Here is a 20,011-nt window from a genome sequence, read left to right on the forward strand (position 1 = left end):
AAGTGCAATGGCTGTGTCCTTTATTCATTTTTTTTTTATGAAGCTTTTTCTGTCAGTGCTTCTAACACTTCATGTGCAAAATTGGTTGATGCTTCAATGGACCGCATGGCAAAAGTGATGAATAGCCCATTTGCTCACCTACTGTGCGTGTACTGAATTGTTATTGAATTGAATTCATTTCCACATCATGGAATAGAACACCTTGTTCAGCAGAACTGGTTTCCATAAGGGTCTACATACATAAATAACGGTAAGATACGGAGAATGTGTAGATTTAAAGTACAAATAATCATGCACGTGTATACAACAGTGTATGCATCATACAGTACTTGAAAAATTGTGTGGACTCAAAATCAATAGATTCTTCTAAACCAAACAAATCAATGGCAATTGAATGGAGTAGCATTAAGCTAATGGTAAATCTAATTATACAATATAAGCTTTTCAAATTAACATAGATAGAATAGGCCTAAATCCTTAAAAAAAAAAATCAAACTTGTTTTGATTAAATTATCTCAACCTAAAAATAAACTCAGAAAAGAACAGACTTGTGTAGGACAGGGTTCATAGCAAAATGCTTGAATACTTATTGTTGACAGATAAATTCAGGGCACATTAGTCTTGGATGATGCATCAGAGAGCACATACTGTGGGCAAAGATGTATTGTGGAGAAGAAAGAGAAGTATACCGGTAGGCGCAAAGTTTGAGAACTTTGTATCACGTATGTGTCCTCTTCGCAGAACACCGACAAACATGCTTAATTGCACACACCAAACAATCATACCACCGGTGCACATCATGTCAGCGACTAAAACCAACATATGCGTGACTTCACCTTTGTTCAATCCATTTCATATATTTTTATGACTGCCAATATAGAATCATGTAGGAATGTGTTATTGTTTTCTTCTCTCTTCCATTTTGAACATTTCTTTGACTGCCGGTACCTACACAACTGTGAAGAAGTGTGTTTTTTGTTCCCCCATCTCGGCCATATTTTCCTGTCTGGTAATTTTACCTCTGCCCACACAAAGTGTGTATTGATGAAAGGAAATATAAGAGTCACTGCTTGGTCTGGCAGTCAGTTGGTTGGTCTGCCAGTCCGTCACTCTGTTGCAAAATGTTGTCTTTCAAAGTACGTGTACTATCAAATTTTTGAGCTACCTTGTATTGGCATGAAATTTGGCCCACACATCATGCCCACAATCATGCAAGTATGTGGATGTTAATGACACATTTTTCATCAATGTCAGACAATCTGTTGCTATGGTAAAGCTTTGTTATGAATAAAACCATGTAAAGATAGCAATTGTAGTTCAATCTTGAGGATTGAATATCTTCAGCTTTAGAGCTTTTGATATGAAATATGGCATTTGTGACTGCTTTAAGGTTAAAAAGTGCAAGACATATTGTTCATCAAAGTTGGATACTAATTTTTTAGTGGGAATATGTGTATGATTTTGAGTACTTGATTATTACTTTCCATAGTGAGCACTATGTGGCACAGACATTTAATACCTGGTAATGACATTCAATGATATTTCTTGTTGAGTATGACAAATGTCAAAATTTTATAACAGGGTGAACATTTAAGCATGTTCAGTCTTTGTCATCATGAGCCGGGTTACCATATTGCAGAAAAACAAATCAAAACAAAATGAATATTAAGCAAGAACGTGCATTGGTTAAAAAATAAAAATAAATAAAAAAATAGAGATAATGCACATATCACAGCATGCTAACTGAACATAGTTTCTCACATCAAAAACTATTTTTTTTTAAAATACAAAGACTGAAAAAACAACTTTAATCAACGAAGAAAATGTGATGAAAATACATGAGTTGGCAGCTCTAGATGAGATGGACGTGTCCATTACACTGTGTTTACCTTCTTTAGACCACCATAGTGTCTCAAATGTCATTGTAATCATTACATGTGGAGTACCTGTGGCTCAAAGTGTGATAGGGTTCCTCCAAAATCAATTGCACCCGGTTTGGGACAGCTATATGTACGTATGTTTGTGTGAGTGTGTTAGCAATATGAGATGTGACAAAAGATCAGCTTGCATACAAATCCATTGTTGAAAAAAAAAACCAGCCGATTTTGTAATGCCTTTATGCAATTCTTTTTTTTTTCTTTTCAGTGTAGTGTTTGTAAGTTTTGATGAGCTGTTGTGATTAACAATCAATGTTTCCCCCTGCAGCATTCTTCCATTAAATCTGTCTTGTCAGTTCATACATATGTTCTACTGTGTATTCTCTTCATGCATTAGAATCTCCTTTGTTGTAAATTTTTGAATTGTGAAAAGACAACCCTAAATATATTATACAAATAGATATATCTACATTGAAATATAGTGTTTTCTGTGCTTCATTTACTTGTTCTTATTCTCTCTTTTTTTTTTGGGGGGGGGGGGAGGGGAATGACAGCAAAGTTGTGTGGAGACATTTCTGTGGTTTGTTGCTGGTTTTCTGTGTGATGGCATTTACTATTCATTTTTAGCTATTATAAAGTAGATTAAAGCCAAAGGGATGGTATAGTTTTGGTTGAGATGGGACTACAGGTTTACAATTTTTTTTTGTTGGTGAGATAACAGGCAAACTGCTTATGAAATATAAAAGTGCATATAATTCTAAGAGGAATTCAAAGTTTATGTGATGAAAACTGATTTTGAAATGGCCATGATATCCAAAAACAGTAAAACATAGCAATCTTAATAAAAGGTGGGTCCCACCTTTTCTTAGGATCACTTTGTTTTGGATATCTCGGCCATTTAAAAACCAATTTTCATCAAATAAACTTAGAATTCCTCTCAGAATTATATGCTCTTTCATATTTGATAAGAAGTTTACATTATCTAAAAAATTATTATCAAAAGAAGTTTGAAAGTTTAAGTCCCATCTCCATCGAAACTGTACCATCCCTTCAAAAAAGGTCTTTGAGCCCTATGCTACAGTTGACAAAACAAACCCAACATTGATTGCAAAATACTCGCGTACATGGACAACACAAATCTGGACAACTAAACCAAGACTGTTGCAGTTTTAAAAAATATTTTATTAACATCTCAAAAAAAAAGAAGAGAAAAGTATTTCTAAAGTGAATTTCACATTTTCAAAAATTACATGTCAAGAATAGCATTACCTACGATCGATATTGAACAGATAATCATGCAAGTATAATATGATACAAATTGATTTCATATCTCTCACGTCTTTCATCCTGGAAGTCCCTGAATGTATGAACTTGTGAGGCAACAAGTAGCTATGAGAAATATGTTCATTATCACTGTATAAAGCACAAGGAATGTAATATATGTACACATATCTGGTTCTGTTCCAATTTCAAGCACAGTACAAAACAGTATGAAAAAGATGACAGAGACACGACATTAAAATTCACATTAGAAGGTGACTAGTATGGGTCATTTCATCGTCGTTCTTGATAGTAGGGGAATTAGTGGTGGAGTTGGGGGGGGGGGGGCTGGAGTATACTATTATCTTTCTTTTACCTTTTTACTATGTTCATACACAAAATATGGTTTGCATGTAGGAAATGCACCGGCGACAAACACAAGCTCTCTGCAGCATGATTGTGCAAGTCCATTCATTGTCATTAAAAAAATGAGAATATAGTGTATAGTTATGACTCTCTTGCAACCATGGTCCACCCCTGGGTCAAAGGTACGCTGCTTTATATATTCACAATACCTGGCAGCACAACAATTCCCCACATGAAGAATTGGACTTCTGTTACTAATGCTCTCATTCACTTGCTACCATCCACAATGAGTTTACAAATTGAAATGCACTCGTGCTCAAAACATAAGATTGCCTTAGCTCCATTACATCAGCTGAAATTTGCAAGCTGCACCTTTGATCACTTCAGAAGAAAAGTGACTTAGCTTCCCAGAGTCCAAAAATTTCCATAAAATAAAAAAATGCTTATTTACAAGTGAAAATGAACAAAAAAGGCTCCCGAAATTCTCATTCTGCAGGTGTATGCTCAAGCACTATCGACTGAATTCGTTTGTTGATGATAGCTTTGAATATCAAGTTGTCTCGCACAGCAAAGGGAGAATGTTGTACAAAACCTAAAGTTGTCCATTCCTTTCATTCATTTGGCACGTTTCTTGTAATCATACAATGTACCTGGTCACATGTCAAATACACATCATCGTCTGCCTAGAAACATGGTGGGCACCTTGATTGAAGAACCACGAGCTTTTGGTGATAAAGTCAGGACTTTTCATTCTCTGCTTTGCATCATTTTCCTATCTTTTAGAGTTTCTTTTTAAACCAGTAATATCCCATCCCTTTGCTCCTATACCTGAAACTGGAAAAAAAGTACTAGTAATCAGTGTTCCAGCGTTGAATATAATAAAAGTACAAAAGCATACAAGTATTGAATGCAATGATGCAAATCAATTTAGCACAAATTGATGTACATAGTCACATAGCTCATGCAAAAATCCTTTAACTGATTGTAGATGACTCGGAAAAGGAATGCTTCACTCCCATGATCTTCACATAATTTGGGGAACACAAAATTGCAATGCCAGCAGCAAGTACAGACATAGATCCATTAATATCAACATGCAGATTAAAACATTAATCACTCAATAAATTTAATGTGCAAGATAACCAGAAGATTCATACTTCACAAACTCAGTTCTGATTAACAATTTTGTAGTAATGATGACAAATAATTCAGAATAACAAATTTCATTTACAACTGGTACAGAAGATTACCATTGCATAATAAATATCTAAAACTTTAATCAGTACAGACAATATTAGATACTGGATACACGTGACAAAAAGCCATGAAGGACCAGCAAATCAGAAGTTTGGTTGTATCTTATATTTCTCAGACATGGTCACTGGTGAAAATTTCATGAATAAGCTCTCTTACAAGGAGATATTTCTTCATACTGAACACAAGCCATGTTCTAATCACATCTGACTTTGGGTGGAAAAAAAATGGCTGAAAACATGAGATATGGTTTGCCGGGAATGCCACAACAGTAAACACAGGATGTCGAGGTAGGGTGCAGATATTATGTACTGTTTGTACAGGACTGCAAAAATGATGTTCACTCAGGAAAAACACAATTGAAGATAGCAATATGATATTTCAATTCCGAGATTGATAGAATAGCTTTTGATGAAGAGAGAGATGTGATTCAGCTTTATCCCTGTCAAAGATAATTTTCAAAATTGAAAAATTTGTTTGTTTGTTTGTTTATATTTAATGAGGACTCGTGCTCCACACACAACCAACGTCACTCAAGTCGGTCTTGATGGAACACCTGCTCAACATTCACATGTTTATATTACCAAGAATACATCTACAAGAAGTCAAAAGAAACATGCTAAGTCAGGTATATAATACCAACGATGGCTGCCCATGTACTGAGGTAATTCGTCTCTAAGAAAGAAAAGGTTAAGATTAAAAAGATCAGCCAGAAAGATTTCAAAGTGCCACAAAGGGGAATGCAGTGTAAAGTGACAGCACTTGCGCCTCTGTCAAATACTTTGCTCAATTACGCACTAACTGCATTTCACACTTTCAGCATCATTTGAACAGTTACCCAGTTCCAGAAAGAATACAGAAATCTTTACAGAGAATGTCAAATGCATTTTGAGTGCATAGCAATTCACAAAGTGAAACTGGTTGAAATGCCTGCACATGATGCAGACCCACATGTACACACCCATGACTTTGAATACCCCAATTTCTTCCAAGTCTCATTTAAAGCACAAACAGATACAGCACATGAATGAACAGGAGATGCTCAGTTGCTGCTGTTAAAGGACAAATTCACCTTCAGAGACATGTGGGTTGAGTGAATGCAGCAATAGTAGAACACATCAGTGAGAGTGAGGAAAATCGGACAATCCGTTCAAAAATTATGAATTTTTAAAGTTTTTGCTCAGTCACGGCTGGATGAAAAGACTAGGTAAGCTTGTGATGTCACATGAGTACAACGATATAAAGAAAGAATAAAGAAAATTCAACATATTTCCATTTTTCTCGCATAACATAAGAACTCTCGACTTCTCTCTTTCAGAAGGGAGGGGGAATAATATTACCCTTAACATACGTCAGTAGCAAGTCGAAGAAATGTGCACTTGATTCAAAAAGTAAAGTTTTGTGAAATTCTCTTTTTATTTTCCTTGTATAGTTGTACGCATGTGACATCATACACTGTAATAGTCTTTTCGTCCAGCAGTGACTGCGCAGATACTTAAAATATTCATAACTTTTGAACAGATTGTCCGATTTTCCTCAAACTTTCACTGTTGTGTTCTACTGATATTGCTGCATTCGCTCAATCCTAATGTATATGAAGGTGGACTTGTCCTTTAAAGACACTTATGAGGTCGTGTTCGAATATCAATACTGATCTTGATTGGGATCTGCCAATCATAAAACGCTCCACACACATTCACATACATCCATTAGTATCAGCACCTAAACCCTCTGTAGCTCTATGTCTCTATATATTGTCATTGTGTGCATATCTGTTCACATACACAGTGAGGCTAACAATAAAATTCTCTTTTCCTGTGTACAGACATAACACCATGATCTTCCTCATCACAAACAAGAAAAGATCCCAGTTCAAGGAAAAAGAAAATGAGTAAACATCGGAACGTGGCGATCCACTTTCTCAGCGGGAAGTTTTGCTATCACGCAGAGCAATACCCACATTGATGCCTTCATAGCAAGTGTCTCCTCTAAAACATCATTCTTGGTCACCCCTGAGCTTGTCAATGGCTTGCTTGACATAGCAACCCTCAGTCCATGCCAGAACAGAATCCATCATTTGGTACAAAACACCCCTGGACATTGGGCTGGACAGATCGCAAATTTGAATACGTGATTAATTCGTCCGTCTGATCTCCTCCAAACTCTCTTGACCCATGACCCCACTACGCGTCCTTGTCCATGCTAGGGGAGTGGCACTTTGTTTTCAGGGCTCCCACGATGCCGTCCATCAGTTTGTTGACGTGGGCGTGGGCCTGGAAAAGCTCGAGCGCCGGAAGCGAGTCCAGCGCCCCCTCGTGGAACTCCGTCACCAGCTCGCCGAGCCTCCCGACGAGATTGCCGCGGCCGAACTGCTGAGGGCTCCTCGGTGGTGAGAGGTTGCCGAGAGCTGACGCTTTCGATGGGGATCCAGTGCCGGGCTCTCCTGTAGATAGAGACACAGAGAGGGGGATCTCTTCAGTTCAGTGTACTATAAAATCAAACCAACAGCTAGGATGAATTGATTGATTATTTTCTTGTCCCCAATGGAAATTATTTGTACATTGGATATTACAACAAAATAAACATCACATACATTTCAAGTATACCAAACACATATCACAGGGTGCGACTGCAACTGAAATATATTGACAAACAACATCACATACACCATAACAATGTGATACATTAGCCTGATACTTACAACTAAAAACAAAAACTCTAACATACATATACAATTTTTATACAGTTATTCAACTTATAAATACATTACCTTCTGTCACTACAATAGAGAGTTAAGGATGAGAAAGGGTTATACAGGAAAATACAAATGAAAATTTCACAGACCCTGGTATTGCTCTGCAAGTAACACCTAAAAAGAAAAAGAGCCAATTTGCTTCGGTGTCCATACCTGTTTGTGATTCTGAAGACTGGTCCCCTGAGTTAGCCGAGTTCTCTCTTTGGTCTGGAAACTGGGAGAGGGTAAAACGAAGACAATTGATTAGTTACAGAAAGAAGAAGCATTCTGCCTTGATAAAGAATAAATCAAGACCAGTAATAATTGAAATGCTCTATCACATACACTTGTATCTCTTCCAGAAGAATGTGGCTATTCAAAATGATGTATCTGTTGCAATTGCTGTTTAACCCTAAAAAGACTGGGGGGGGGGGGGGGGGGGGGGGGCCTCAGAGGCCCCCCCTCGACATTTCGCGCGATTACTCTGCAACACGCAATGCTCTCGCCGCGGTGCTCTATGACTTTGCCGCGATGCTCTATGACTTTTTTCATTCAAGTTTCCCGCACATTTTGACACCAAATTTGTGACGCCCGGGTGTAAGGTTCTGAAGTTACATAACATTTTGTACATGCATGTGAGGCCGAAAATGGCTCAAAAATGCGATTTTGTGTACAAAGTCAATGCAAATTGAGTTTTTTAACATGGTTCATATAAATATGCTTATTTTTACTCTCAATGGCTAAAATTAATTTGTTTTAGGAGTATTATGCTTCAAAAAGTGTCTGCCACAAATTTTGTTAAAAACACAACAAAAACAAAAGGTCGAAAAAACAAAAAATACATAAGAAATCCATGAAACAATAAAATAAATAAGAAATTAATTTTGATACCGAATTTTTTTTTCAAGTGCATTTGCTGAGAATGCCACAAAGAATAATTAGACCAAAAATGAGCACTTTTGGAGCTTTATTTACTGATTTAGATCAAAGAGTTTGATTTCTCGCATAAATTAGCATAATTAATAAAAATGAAATAAAAGAAGACTATTTTGGAAAATCTAAATATACGATCTTGTAGATTACATCGCACACTACCATTGTGCAAATTTTCGCGGCGATCGCGCGATCCATGGCCGAGATCTTAAGGGGGGGGGGGGGGGGGGGGGGGGGCACTTTAGGTCCCCCCCCCCCCCCCCCCCCCCCCCCCCCCCCCGTCTTTCGAGCCACCAAAATAGCCCAGTCTTTTTAGGGTTAAAGGCGCATCAAAGTCTGTTTGGTTAACCCTTTATATAAAAATATGCCTAGGTACGTAGCTTAACTTGCCAGGCTTTTTCATCAACAATTGATACAGAACAAAACAAATAAATGAATAAAATGAATAAGCACACAAACAATCCCCTCCCCTTACCTTAAAGCACAAAAGGTGGTACTAAAAGGACATATTGGTCCTCTAGATTCACACTAGCACTGGAAGTGAAAGTGGAAGATATTATTATGCTGACTGTGGTGTTGAGCCTCAAAAGTGAAACGTTCTCCGTTTCTCTTTCACAAACACTGCTTATTAGGGGGTTACAACCAAACAAGCTTGCTTTCATGTTGGTCCCGTTATACTTCTCTTTGTACAACCCCATTTTGATTTTGACCAATTGGCATTTTAATTTATACTGTGTTATTAAATGGATGAACCGCCTGGCACACAAACCTTTTCATCTTGGAAAGCAGACAGCACCTTCTTCAAGTGAGCAATCTTGGGTGACTTAATTGGCAGAGATTGCACCTGTTGGAAGACGTTCAGATGCTTGAATCAGAAAGCCTATAATTGCAGACTGGCATTGGTTTTATTACTGAGAAGAACACATCTATTTTGAGGTATCCCTACACATACGAAATATCACAATATTGGTTTGCAAGCAAATTGCTGGAGATGCCAAATATGACATGCAAGATACAACAGGTATTAGACAACTACAATGGAGAATATCGTCGCTGGGGCGACAAGACCTCGTATCGACAAAATGTCAAATGTTCAGGAGAGCGAAAAAACATGGCGGCCAAAGCACTGTGGCGAATGGGATAGCCTTTCCTTTGACATGCCGTGGTGGCTTCATTTTGGGAGTAAGACAGTTGGGATTTGGACAGGACATCACTTAACCCATTATTTGACCATTAATCCAAAAAAGTCATTTTCACCAAAATTGCAGATACAAGGTCTTGTCACCCCAGCGATGATATATTCTTTTCAATGTATGTAAGTACAATATCAAGTTTCACGTATATGACACTGGAAGGTATAAAAGAGAAACCTGCACATCAGAATCACTGCTTAAAGAAGCAAAGTGACCAGGGTCCTTTGTGAAAAAAAAAAATCCATCATCACATAGAGCTTGTTAAAGATGAGATTTAGTCATCTTAATTTCTTCATGATAACATTCAAAGTTCACAAATTTCAAACTAAGCTCATCCACCACCACCAATAAAAGAAATTCACATACCCTAATCTACATTCAATTATTATGATTGTTCAGTATGTGGTGCTGAAGCATCTATAAAATATGATGGTTATCTGCAAAAGTTTTTATATTTGTGTCCTATAACCCTCACACAAAACAAGCATATTTAACATTTGTTTTGTGTTTAGTTTTTGTTTTGTTTTGTTTTGTTTTGTTTGTTTTTGCTTCTTCCTACACAAAACAGCCTTTAGGAAACGCACAATATTCTAAACCAATCACGCAGCACAAATTGGGCACTAAGAAATGTGTAGACTACTGTTTGTGGCACAAGGTTTCATACCTCCATAGCTGACAAGGAGCAGAGATCACCAATAGTCCGGATGTTCCTTGCACAAAACAGTTTGCCTAGGCCTCTATACCTATGTGGGAGAGAAGAAGAAATATGACTTATCACAGCTTATAGAATTAAACAATCATTACTATCATAGATGTGTTAGATGCATCTCTTTGAAGACATGTATGACACACATTTTTGACAAACTACTGTAAAAGGGGAAATTTTCGCGGTGTTGAAATTTTCGCGCATTTTGCGCAACCAGAAACTACCGCGAAAATAAACGCGCACAAATATTTTTGCTAGCCATATGTTCCTGTGCGTGATGTCTTGATTCCGCAGAATTAAAAACATGCGAAACTCTTCGTACCCGGCCAAGCGCGAAAAATTAGTCGCGCGAAAATATCCACTTTTACAGTGCTTTAACATGTCAAGACATAAAGCTGAAAAATGAAACAATACAAAACAAAGTGAAAAGGTGCTCCAACAAATCAATATGGTCAGGGCTGTCATAAAACAAGTCATGAGGCAGCTGATTACAGCCAGTCTTTCATAAGCTCTCCTCTTGAGGATGCAGAGGAGAATCGGACACAATTCAGTGGCACCTTACCACATTGAGGACGTCAGCTGCGGCAGGACAGAATCCACTGGCAACGAGCAGTCCACCAGGGCAGGGTACACTGGTCCCTGGCTCTCCTCCAGTGCCTCATTGCAACTGTCCACCTGGGAGGTGGGCGACCCCTGGGTCAGTGACCCCTGAGTTGGGGTCATCTGGCTCCCGCCGGAGTTGGGGCGTCGAACCAGGGCATCCTTGTCCTTGCCTTGCTGGGCCTTAAAAGATGGAAGATGAAAACAGATGAGACAGGTCATGTGTAAGCCACTAGGCTGGAATACCTTTGTGTGCAAAAGCATTCCTTAACCTATCAAGTTACCCCTTCCCTTCAAACCCCCCCCCCAAAAAAAAAAACAAACAAACAAACAAACAAACAACACTTCTATGTGATTTGTTTCTGTATCTTTACCATAATGGAATCTCATTACATGGAGTAAAAAATCTTTTTTTTTTTTAGTTTGAGCTCTTTGTTGTTCAAATAAAATTGCTTGATTGTAATGCAAAATTTTCCAGAAGTCTCTTAACCCATTGAGGACGAGTCCAGAGTATATTGGGGCAGGTGTCTATGGGAAATGCGTGTTAGCGCAAAATCAAACCGTCCTCAACGGGTTAATGGCTATATCAAGCTTAGCAATGGGCACATCATGCTCACCATACTGAGAACCTTGCTGGCGTAGGACGATTTCGAGAGGGTGCTCTTGCCGTTCAGCTTGCTCTTCAGCCGCCGGCTAGAGAGGGGGCTCTTCCTCCGCAGCCGACTGAGCGACTGTGACGAGGAGAAGGAAGAGGTCAGGGACGACTTGGGAGATTCCTCGCCGCTCTTAGACGGCGTCGTGATGAACTGTGGCGAAACGAAAAAACATTACAAATGGTTATTGTCTTTCCACTATCAACACAATCTGAACATTTATTTCAACATTAATGCAATCCAATAAAGCCCAGAACGGTGTACAGCAAGGAAACATGTGACATATGTAATGCCGTATACCAAGCGCATGGAGATTTTACAGTATGACAAACTGACCTAAATTGAGCTGAACAACTCGTAGATAAAGCAATCGACAAAAACACATTGCCAAACCACAAATGCACTATAGGGTCATAAAAAATGCATGCTTTTGTCGAGTTGTAAGCACATGCAAAACCATTCACATGCTTGTATATGAACAAAGTCACAGTCACTCAAACAGGTAGTGTCTATTCATTCCGATTTTAATGAAATAGTACTGAGTTAATGGATTTGAGTCTATCTGACATTCAGAGAGCAACAAGTTTTGGCGCAACTCAGTATGTACAAGAAGGGAAATGCCATTACCACATTAACAAAAAATAATATTTTTCTTCTCTTACTTTGGAATTGTGGGTAACCACTCTTGATGAAGCCATGGTGACAAGTGGGGAAGGCGGGTGGCTGCCATGCCCGAAGATACGCCTGTCTGCATCGACTTGCATGTCGGACTTAGCACTGGCATCGCTCATCGTCAGGACACGGCTCGACGACCCGTCGTTCAGCGGCTCGGGCTCAATGAAGACCTTCTCGGCGAAGCTCACACGGCGATTCTGAACACATGGAAGCAGAAAGGAGAAGATTATCTTTGCCATGTAAGCACCTAAAAGGCTGTCAACTTCTGAAATTTTGTACAGTATGCATGCCATATTCTCAGCTTATGACGTCACCAAAAACGAACAAAGAATCACTTCATAATGATTTATACATTTCTGTGGCAGTATATGTCAGGTAGAACTGGTAGCTGTTTCAAATCTAAGAAGAAAATGCTACTCAGTATGCTGCCATGCTGATACAAGTTGAAGATAAATTTTAGCCTCAAAAGGAACACCAAATTCTGGAAGTGATTTCGTTGACAGGTTGTAGATCCTCAGGAAACTTTCTCAGTCTCCCATGACAACCACAAACCCCCAAACTCTAGGACGATGGGAGAGTCCCTCACCTTGCTTGACGGAGAGGGAGAGTTGCTTCCAGGACCATCCCGGTTCTTGAGGATCCCGCTGCTCGGCGAGGCAGTTGGGGAGTAGATGTGGGGTATGCTGCCCTCTGGAGAGTTCATGTGACACGCCCACGGGGGTCTCATGCTGGCCCCCTCGGGGGAGCCCTGAACTCGGGGGCTGAACTTGGTGGGGATGATGGGTGACACCTGGAAAGGTTGGGTCTCAGTCTCCGCCACCTTGGGTTTGTCGGGAGAGCCGGCACCGTCCATGTTCGGGGTGGTCAGACTGGGGAAGGAGAGGCGTGGTGAGAGGGAGACCGCTGGCTCCGCCTGCGGTGGAGATTCGTCCACCTGTTCCTGCATCTTCAGTGGGCTCTGACTGCTGTTTACTATGTCCTCTTCTGTTTCTAAACACGAAGGAAGAAAGCAGAATTTATGTTTGCCATTGTGATGATAATATAGGAGATGATACTATGACACATAAACAAGTTTCTCTCATGATTGATTGATACACTTCTTTTCACCTTTTAAGAAAGCAGACGAAAACCAAATTGATTTCACTTTATTTTATCTCAAAAACCTTTATGCAGTTCAAAACTCTGGTCCGACATTGACTTTTGATGAAATTGGCGTTTCCACTGCACCATGCTTACAGTAGCATAATTCAATCTAAGAAAGTAATATCATGTCTGCAAGAAAGAATGCTCTTTAACCTTGTCATTACTTTACAAGGTTCCTACTGGCAAAATATGTTAGATTTAATTTACGGTTTCAAAAACATTCATGTCACTGGTGTTGCTATGTACCGCACAATAAACTTTCCTAACTGAATCCATTTCTGGAATTTTAGTTCCATGCCAACATAAAGAAATATTTGCTATGCATTTCATCTCCCTGAAATTCATCATTTGACGTAAAAGATAAGCATAAGATTACATTTCCCCAAAGCACAAGTGGCAAAAAGGTAGGCAAAAAGGTACCTTGAATATCCAGTCCAGATGACATCACTCCAACCATTGCACCATTGTCTGATTCTAGAACTTCATCCGTCCTGTCACTCTTGGCTTTGCTGTCCACTATGACCTCACCACTGTCTGCAGTGTCCTCAGGACTGCTTTCCACACTGTCTGCCTTTTCCACCTCCTCCACCTCTTTCTCTGCAGTTTCACCAACATTTGTGGACAATCTGTTGGCATCATCATCTTCAGCAGTCATGCACTCCTCGATGCTGTCGCCCTCTCTCTCCGAGTCCTGGATCTGCTCGGCACTGGAGTCTCCTGCTGATTCAAGCCTCTGACTGTTGTCTACCACTCCATCTTTTCCAGAGCTAAGAGGCTGAGCAGGATCAGCTGAGGGAGGTTCGTGTGGCTTTACTTCCTCTACTGCATTCACAGAATCAGTTGCATGTAATCCTAATCCAACTTTCTCGTTATCTCTTTGCTCCTCCTCTGCAGCAATATCTGCAGCTATAACCTCTGCAACTGCATTTTCACAAGGAGATGCTGACGACCCATCCCTCCCTGATTGCAAAATTTCAGCTTCAGCCATTTCACAGAGAAGGTTAGGAGACGCTTCTTCCTCCACATCTTGCATCGTCACATCTCCGTCTTCATCAATTGTCTGACTTACGGCCATGCCTTTCTGCTCACCAGTTGAGAGACTGTTTTTGAGTTCATTCTGTGGTGCACCTTTGCATGATGGGAGTTCCTTGATTGCTTCAATGGCCTCTCCTTGATGACACAAACTGGAAGCATTCGCTAATTCGTCTGGGATGACACATTCCACATCTTCTCCTTGGCTCATGGAATCTGCAATCACAATGACGTTACTATCACAGAACTCCTCCTTCTCCACTTCTGTGACTGCATCCTCATTCACTTCCTCAGCTACAGCCATATCCTTCACCTCCCTCTCCTCTTGGGTATGCCCTCCTGCCTTTTCAGAGAGATGTCTCTTTTGGTGCCTCTTTTTGAACTGTACTCGTGACAGCTTGTTGCCGGACCTTGTCTGCAAGGGGCCCGGTGTTACGCACAATCTTTTAGACCTGAGCCTCTGAGAGATCGGGGACTTGGAGCGATCCCTAGTCTTCGTCACCCTTCCCGTCCTGCAGCCTCTCAGCATCTGGCTGCTGAGGGGAGATGTCTTGGGAGACCTTTGAGCCTTGCGAGCAGATCTGAATGTAGGGGGTGACAGGGTCGACTCTGGTGAAAGGTCTTGTGTGATCTTCTCTGCCAGTGATTGTAGGGACTGAGGAGAAATCTGGTACACCGACAAATCCTTGACACGAGATTGCTCCTCCAGCGAATCATCCAGACAGTTGACTCCAGAGCTGTCAGGAGTGCAGGGAACATCCTGTCCATCCTCCAGGGATGTGCTGTTGGTCTTTGGCGCTTTGGCTGCCAACGATCTCAGCAGCTTGGGAGAAATCTTCGCAGGAGAGACCACAACCGATCTGACTGACTTGCTGGCAGCAGCCCTCTTCCTGTCTTCCGGAGACCTGAGCACCTTCCGGAGAATGTCTTTGGCACATTTGATCCTTGCACTTGGCTTGCACTTCCGTCCTGACCTTGTGATGGCAATCACATCCAGATCATCTTTTTGAGAATTCTTGCCACGCACTTTTGGGGAGTCTGTCTTGCTTGCGAGTCTATCTGCGAGCACCTCTTTAGGTGGGGTCTCTGATTCAGCACTGAACTTGTCATCCCTGCAGTTGGGTGTCATGATTGGGAAGTCCACCTCGGAGTCATCGCGATCCTCAACCTCCATACTCTCCTCTCCCTCTTTGCGCGAACTGCAATCTAGAGATTTTTTCAGCTGGACAAGGGGAACATCATCTTCGCTTGCAAAACTCTCATTTAAACTGGCCTGTGAATACTCTATAGAAGCCCTACCACACTCAACTTGCTGTTCTTCCTGAACCTTTGGAGAAGAACTTAGAGTGCAGGTCCCAAATAAGTCTTCAGAACTACTGTTACATTCAGGCACTGATTCATTTTTGTCTTTAACCTCTTCAACTGACAAATCCATTGATGCCTTTGGTCCTGATTCCACTTGACTGTCTTTGTCCGTTGCATCGCTCTCATTTTTCGTCTCTATGGAGACCACATTCAAAGCTGACTGCTCAAAAACATCTAAAGTTTTACTTTCTTGTGCTTGTTTCCCTGCTTCACCTGCTGCTGACACACTTCCCTGCGCGACGTTACACTCACTCTTTCTTTCACTTTCTTGCATTTGACTTCCTGCTTCACCTGCTGCTGACGCACTTGCCTGCGTGACATTACACTCACTCTTTGTTTCACTCTCTTGCGTTTGACTTCTTGCTTCATCTGCGGCTGATGCACTTTTCTGCACAACACTCTTCCTCGGTCTACCTCTCTTCCTGGGTGTTCCCTCCTTTTTTGCAGACTGTATCCTGTCCAGATTTTTAGGGAGACCAGATTTACTGTCTTGCATGGGAAGATTTTGGGAATTCTCTGGCGAGTTGCCCTTGGCAATGCTCTTACGTGGCCTTCCTCGCTTCCTCTTCACCTGGCTAGAACCGTCTGCCGCTCCTACTGTGGTTGTGTCACCATTCCCCACTTCAGTTTGTGCCTCCTCTGTGTTTATAGAAAGCTGTGTGTCATCCTGGCTGCACTGGGAATCCCCTACTCTGTCGCCCGTGATGGCATTTTTACGCGGCCTCCCTCTTTTTCTCTTTCCCGGTGTTTGTTGGAAAGATGGCTCTGACTTGTCTCCTGCCGTACTGGCTGCATCCTTTCTGGACGGACTGCTGTCACCTGATCCAGTCAGGTCACTAGATATCCTCACCACTTTGTCAGGTTCTGTCGAGAGTGACTCTCCTACAGTACACTGATCAGGCACATTGGAATATAACTCAGGCTGACTGGCAATAACATCCCCTATTTCACTGTCATCCAAATTTTTGGATGCATTTATATTTTCGAGCAGTGGGATCTCTTCAGAATCATTCCTCGCTTGGCTGTCACAGGATTCTAGAACTGGTGGGGCCTCATCAACTTCATTGTCAGTCCTACAAATATTTGAGGATTCCTCGACAGATTGGTCTAAATCATCCACTAAGGGAGCAATGCCGTCCAGTTCATACCGTTCAGCCAGTTCTGCAAGGTCTCTCTGCGAGGCCTGTAAATTGCTGACTTCTGCCGCCTTCTTGTCCTTGCAGGGATCCCTTTTCTCTGCATCAGATCTAGATTTGGATGTGCCAGACACATCATCCAACTTCCTTTTCCTCTTTGGAGTCACCTGAAGACTGTTGGTTTCATCTGACAGACATTTCCTGAGTCTTGATGCTCCTTTGGACACAGAGTCTGTGCGCCCTTCCACGCCTGCTTGATCGGCTTCCCCGCACTCGTCTGCACTTTCCTCCGAGCTCACACTACTATTCAATACTAATCTGGGGGTGTAATGCTTTACGACTCTTTCACTGAGTTTCTGGAGTTTGATAACTGGTGTTGAGACAACTTTCTTGAACCTATCATCCAGCGGGAAGTCCTGGGGGTCTTCCTCAAGTTTTTCATCTTCTGTAGGACTCTCTGCAACAGACAATGGTATGGCATCATCCGACACATCCACGACACTTTCATTACCATTCGGCTCTTCCTGTGTCTCAGGTACATCAAATATATCATTGGGATCATCCACATCCTTCATTTCTACCTCTGTAGCATCATCGGTTTGAGGAGCAATCTCCTCTACAGGCTGATCCAAGCAGCTGTCTTCAATCAGCACTGCGGATGATTCATTCTCCACCTGCTCCGGCAGTAACATTTCCTTCACCGAGTCATCACTTCTTTTAGCTCCATCGCTACTGCCGTTTGCACTGCTTTCTGTGTCCAGCCTGCCTGCATCTTTCAGCGGAGAGGAGGACTTGGCTACTGGCTGGAAGAAAGTAACAACTCTCCTGCGAGCTTTCTGAGAGTTGTCCTGGCTGCTTTGGGCTTCTTTTTTATCACTAACATCCTCCTTTGTGGCAGCAACTTTCCTCTGGGCATTCTCAGAATGATCCTGCTGACTGCTTGGGAGAACTTTTTCATCAGTTACAACCTCTATCTTCTCCTCTGTGGGTCTTCCCTGTCCTTCCTTGGTCTCCATCTTACCCTGAGCACCTTCATCTGCACTCTCCTTCTTTGAGGATGAGGATGGACTCCCACTTTCTTTTGGGAAGCTAAATTGCAGAGATGAGACCTTGTCTTGAGATGAAGTACTCCCACTTTCTGAATGCACTGGAGACCTAGAAGATGATAACAAGGATAGATAATAATGAGACCAGGTAGCTTTACACATGTTTGTCTGGTAGCCACTTTTCTCCACATTTCTGTTTGATATCAACATGAACAGACATGATACATACACGGTACAAACTAAACAAGCACTCAGAAAGCGCAGACCTCTGCCAAGCAGCTCATTTCCACTCATACACTGTAGGATCCATATGGTGATCTGGATAACTGCCAAAATTTAATAATCTGTTCCTTGTGTCATTATAAACTTTTCCTAAAAATTTACTTCAAATTCATTGGTAACTATATGAGTTATTTGCAAGCAAACAAACAAACAAACATACAAATACTCGCAATAAAATACACATCACTGGAAATCTCTATGTCTGACGACTTCAAGAAAATCTTTGCGATCATTTGAGGTTGAGTCTCATAAATCTTAACTACTGAGGAAGTGGGCAGAGTACTTACACTGGCTGAGACTGGGTCTGAGTTAGGCTCTGGAAGGTTTCAATGTCTAGAGACTGCTCCAGGTCATTATAGAGGGCCAGGGACACCCGCTTGGTCTTCAGCACCTCCTTCTGGTGCTCCGTCAGGACACGCTTCTTACTTGGCGAAGACGAGATCACCACAAACTCCTGTCACATGACACACAAATAGTACAGGCAACTACCATTGTAACAAAGTCCTCGGAACCAGCAGTTTTCTTTCATTACATCGAAATTTTGTTGTGGCTGAACAATAAAGAATACAAAGATGTAAAGACAAGAATTTTGCGACCTGGATTTTTACTTCACAGGACTTTCATTATAACACCATGGCTATAACTAGTCATTTACATCACTCTTTTACATGGGAATTTTGGTGATCTATCTCCTTTATTTCATTTATTCATGTTTTTTATTTAATTTTTTCATCATTATTTTATTTATTTATTCATTCATTCATTCATTCATTTATTCATTCATTCATTTATTTATTTATCTATTTATTTATTTATTTTTTATTTTTTTTTAATTTTTTTTATTATTATTATTATTTTTTTTTTTTTTGGGGGGGGGGGGAGGGGCATTTTACCAAATGTCACGATCAGCAAGAGCGTTTCATACACAGGGCCTGACAAAGTTTTGTGCATGATCCACCATTGACTCACCAGTTTGCTGTCTTCATCAACATGAAGCTTCCTCTTGGCCACATCCACGGGGGCGGGGGAGGCAAACTGTTTCCTCTTCCCCATCCCGGGGGAATTCACGGCGATGGCGACACTCTTCCTCCCCCTCCCCGGAGAGCTCAGCTCGGCCTTGACCGGGGAGGACGCCACCATGAGCTTCTTGGCCTCGGCCGTGCGGTGCAGGAAGCTGCCGTGCATCTTCTGCGGTGAGGGGCCGCCGAAGTTCGGGACGACGGGCGGCGCCATCATAGTCTGAGAGGCTTCAGTCTATCGGTTAGCAGAAATATGACATGAGAACTTCATGAGATGGAATTGACCAACCAACAGATGTCATGGCAACCAAGGGGCAAGTACACCGATGGTTGAGAAGAATGCTGACAATACAGGAGTCAAAGATGCATCATTGAGTTTGAAAGTTACTTTCTCGTTTTTCAAGGCCAGTTTCCTTCATTGTTAAGAAGCAATTCATGCTTAAACAGCATGTTTAGAATTGAGTAGAAGTGTCACCCATGCTTGGCAATTACAATTTTTCTCAAATTTGATCTTATTTTCAATGACTGCATGCAAAGTCTTTCCAGTCTTCTACAGGTTGCAGAATGCTCCACAATTTTGCAATTTAATGAATTCTTCATAGGCACCAGAACATTGCTTTAAAAAAACAACTCTAAATCCTAAATACAGAAACGAGATGTACACATAAGCAATGAAAACTCAAGGAAACATGGATACATAACAAATGATGCCTCAGGCACCCTTTGGGTGGAGGCAT

General features: G+C 41.2%; 1 protein-coding gene across 1 annotated transcript in view; it reads right to left on the minus strand.

The window, feature by feature from the left end:
• Positions 1 to 6,428: 6,428 nt before the first annotated feature.
• LOC139735925 (uncharacterized) overlaps positions 6,429 to 20,011 on the minus strand; it is a 33,990-nt gene continuing 20,407 nt past the window's right edge. Inside the window, exons 23-33 of the mRNA XM_071646679.1 lie at positions 19,225 to 19,509; positions 18,543 to 18,709; positions 13,815 to 18,082; positions 12,838 to 13,241; positions 12,239 to 12,448; positions 11,541 to 11,729; positions 10,886 to 11,106; positions 10,282 to 10,360; positions 9,194 to 9,268; positions 7,666 to 7,726; positions 6,429 to 7,200 (exon numbers count right to left, since the gene is read on the minus strand). Of these exons, the coding sequence (XP_071502780.1) occupies positions 6,941 to 7,200; positions 7,666 to 7,726; positions 9,194 to 9,268; positions 10,282 to 10,360; positions 10,886 to 11,106; positions 11,541 to 11,729; positions 12,239 to 12,448; positions 12,838 to 13,241; positions 13,815 to 18,082; positions 18,543 to 18,709; positions 19,225 to 19,509 (6,219 nt within the window). The 3' untranslated portion in view covers positions 6,429 to 6,940. The remainder of the gene's footprint in view (positions 7,201 to 7,665; positions 7,727 to 9,193; positions 9,269 to 10,281; positions 10,361 to 10,885; positions 11,107 to 11,540; positions 11,730 to 12,238; positions 12,449 to 12,837; positions 13,242 to 13,814; positions 18,083 to 18,542; positions 18,710 to 19,224; positions 19,510 to 20,011) is intronic.

The sequence above is a fragment of the Diadema antillarum genome, unplaced genomic scaffold (assembly GCF_040938485.1).
Source record: "Diadema antillarum isolate AM-2024a unplaced genomic scaffold, OU_Dant_1.0 seq00000609_RagTag, whole genome shotgun sequence".
NCBI classification, from domain to species: Eukaryota; Metazoa; Echinodermata; class Echinoidea; order Diadematoida; family Diadematidae; genus Diadema; species Diadema antillarum.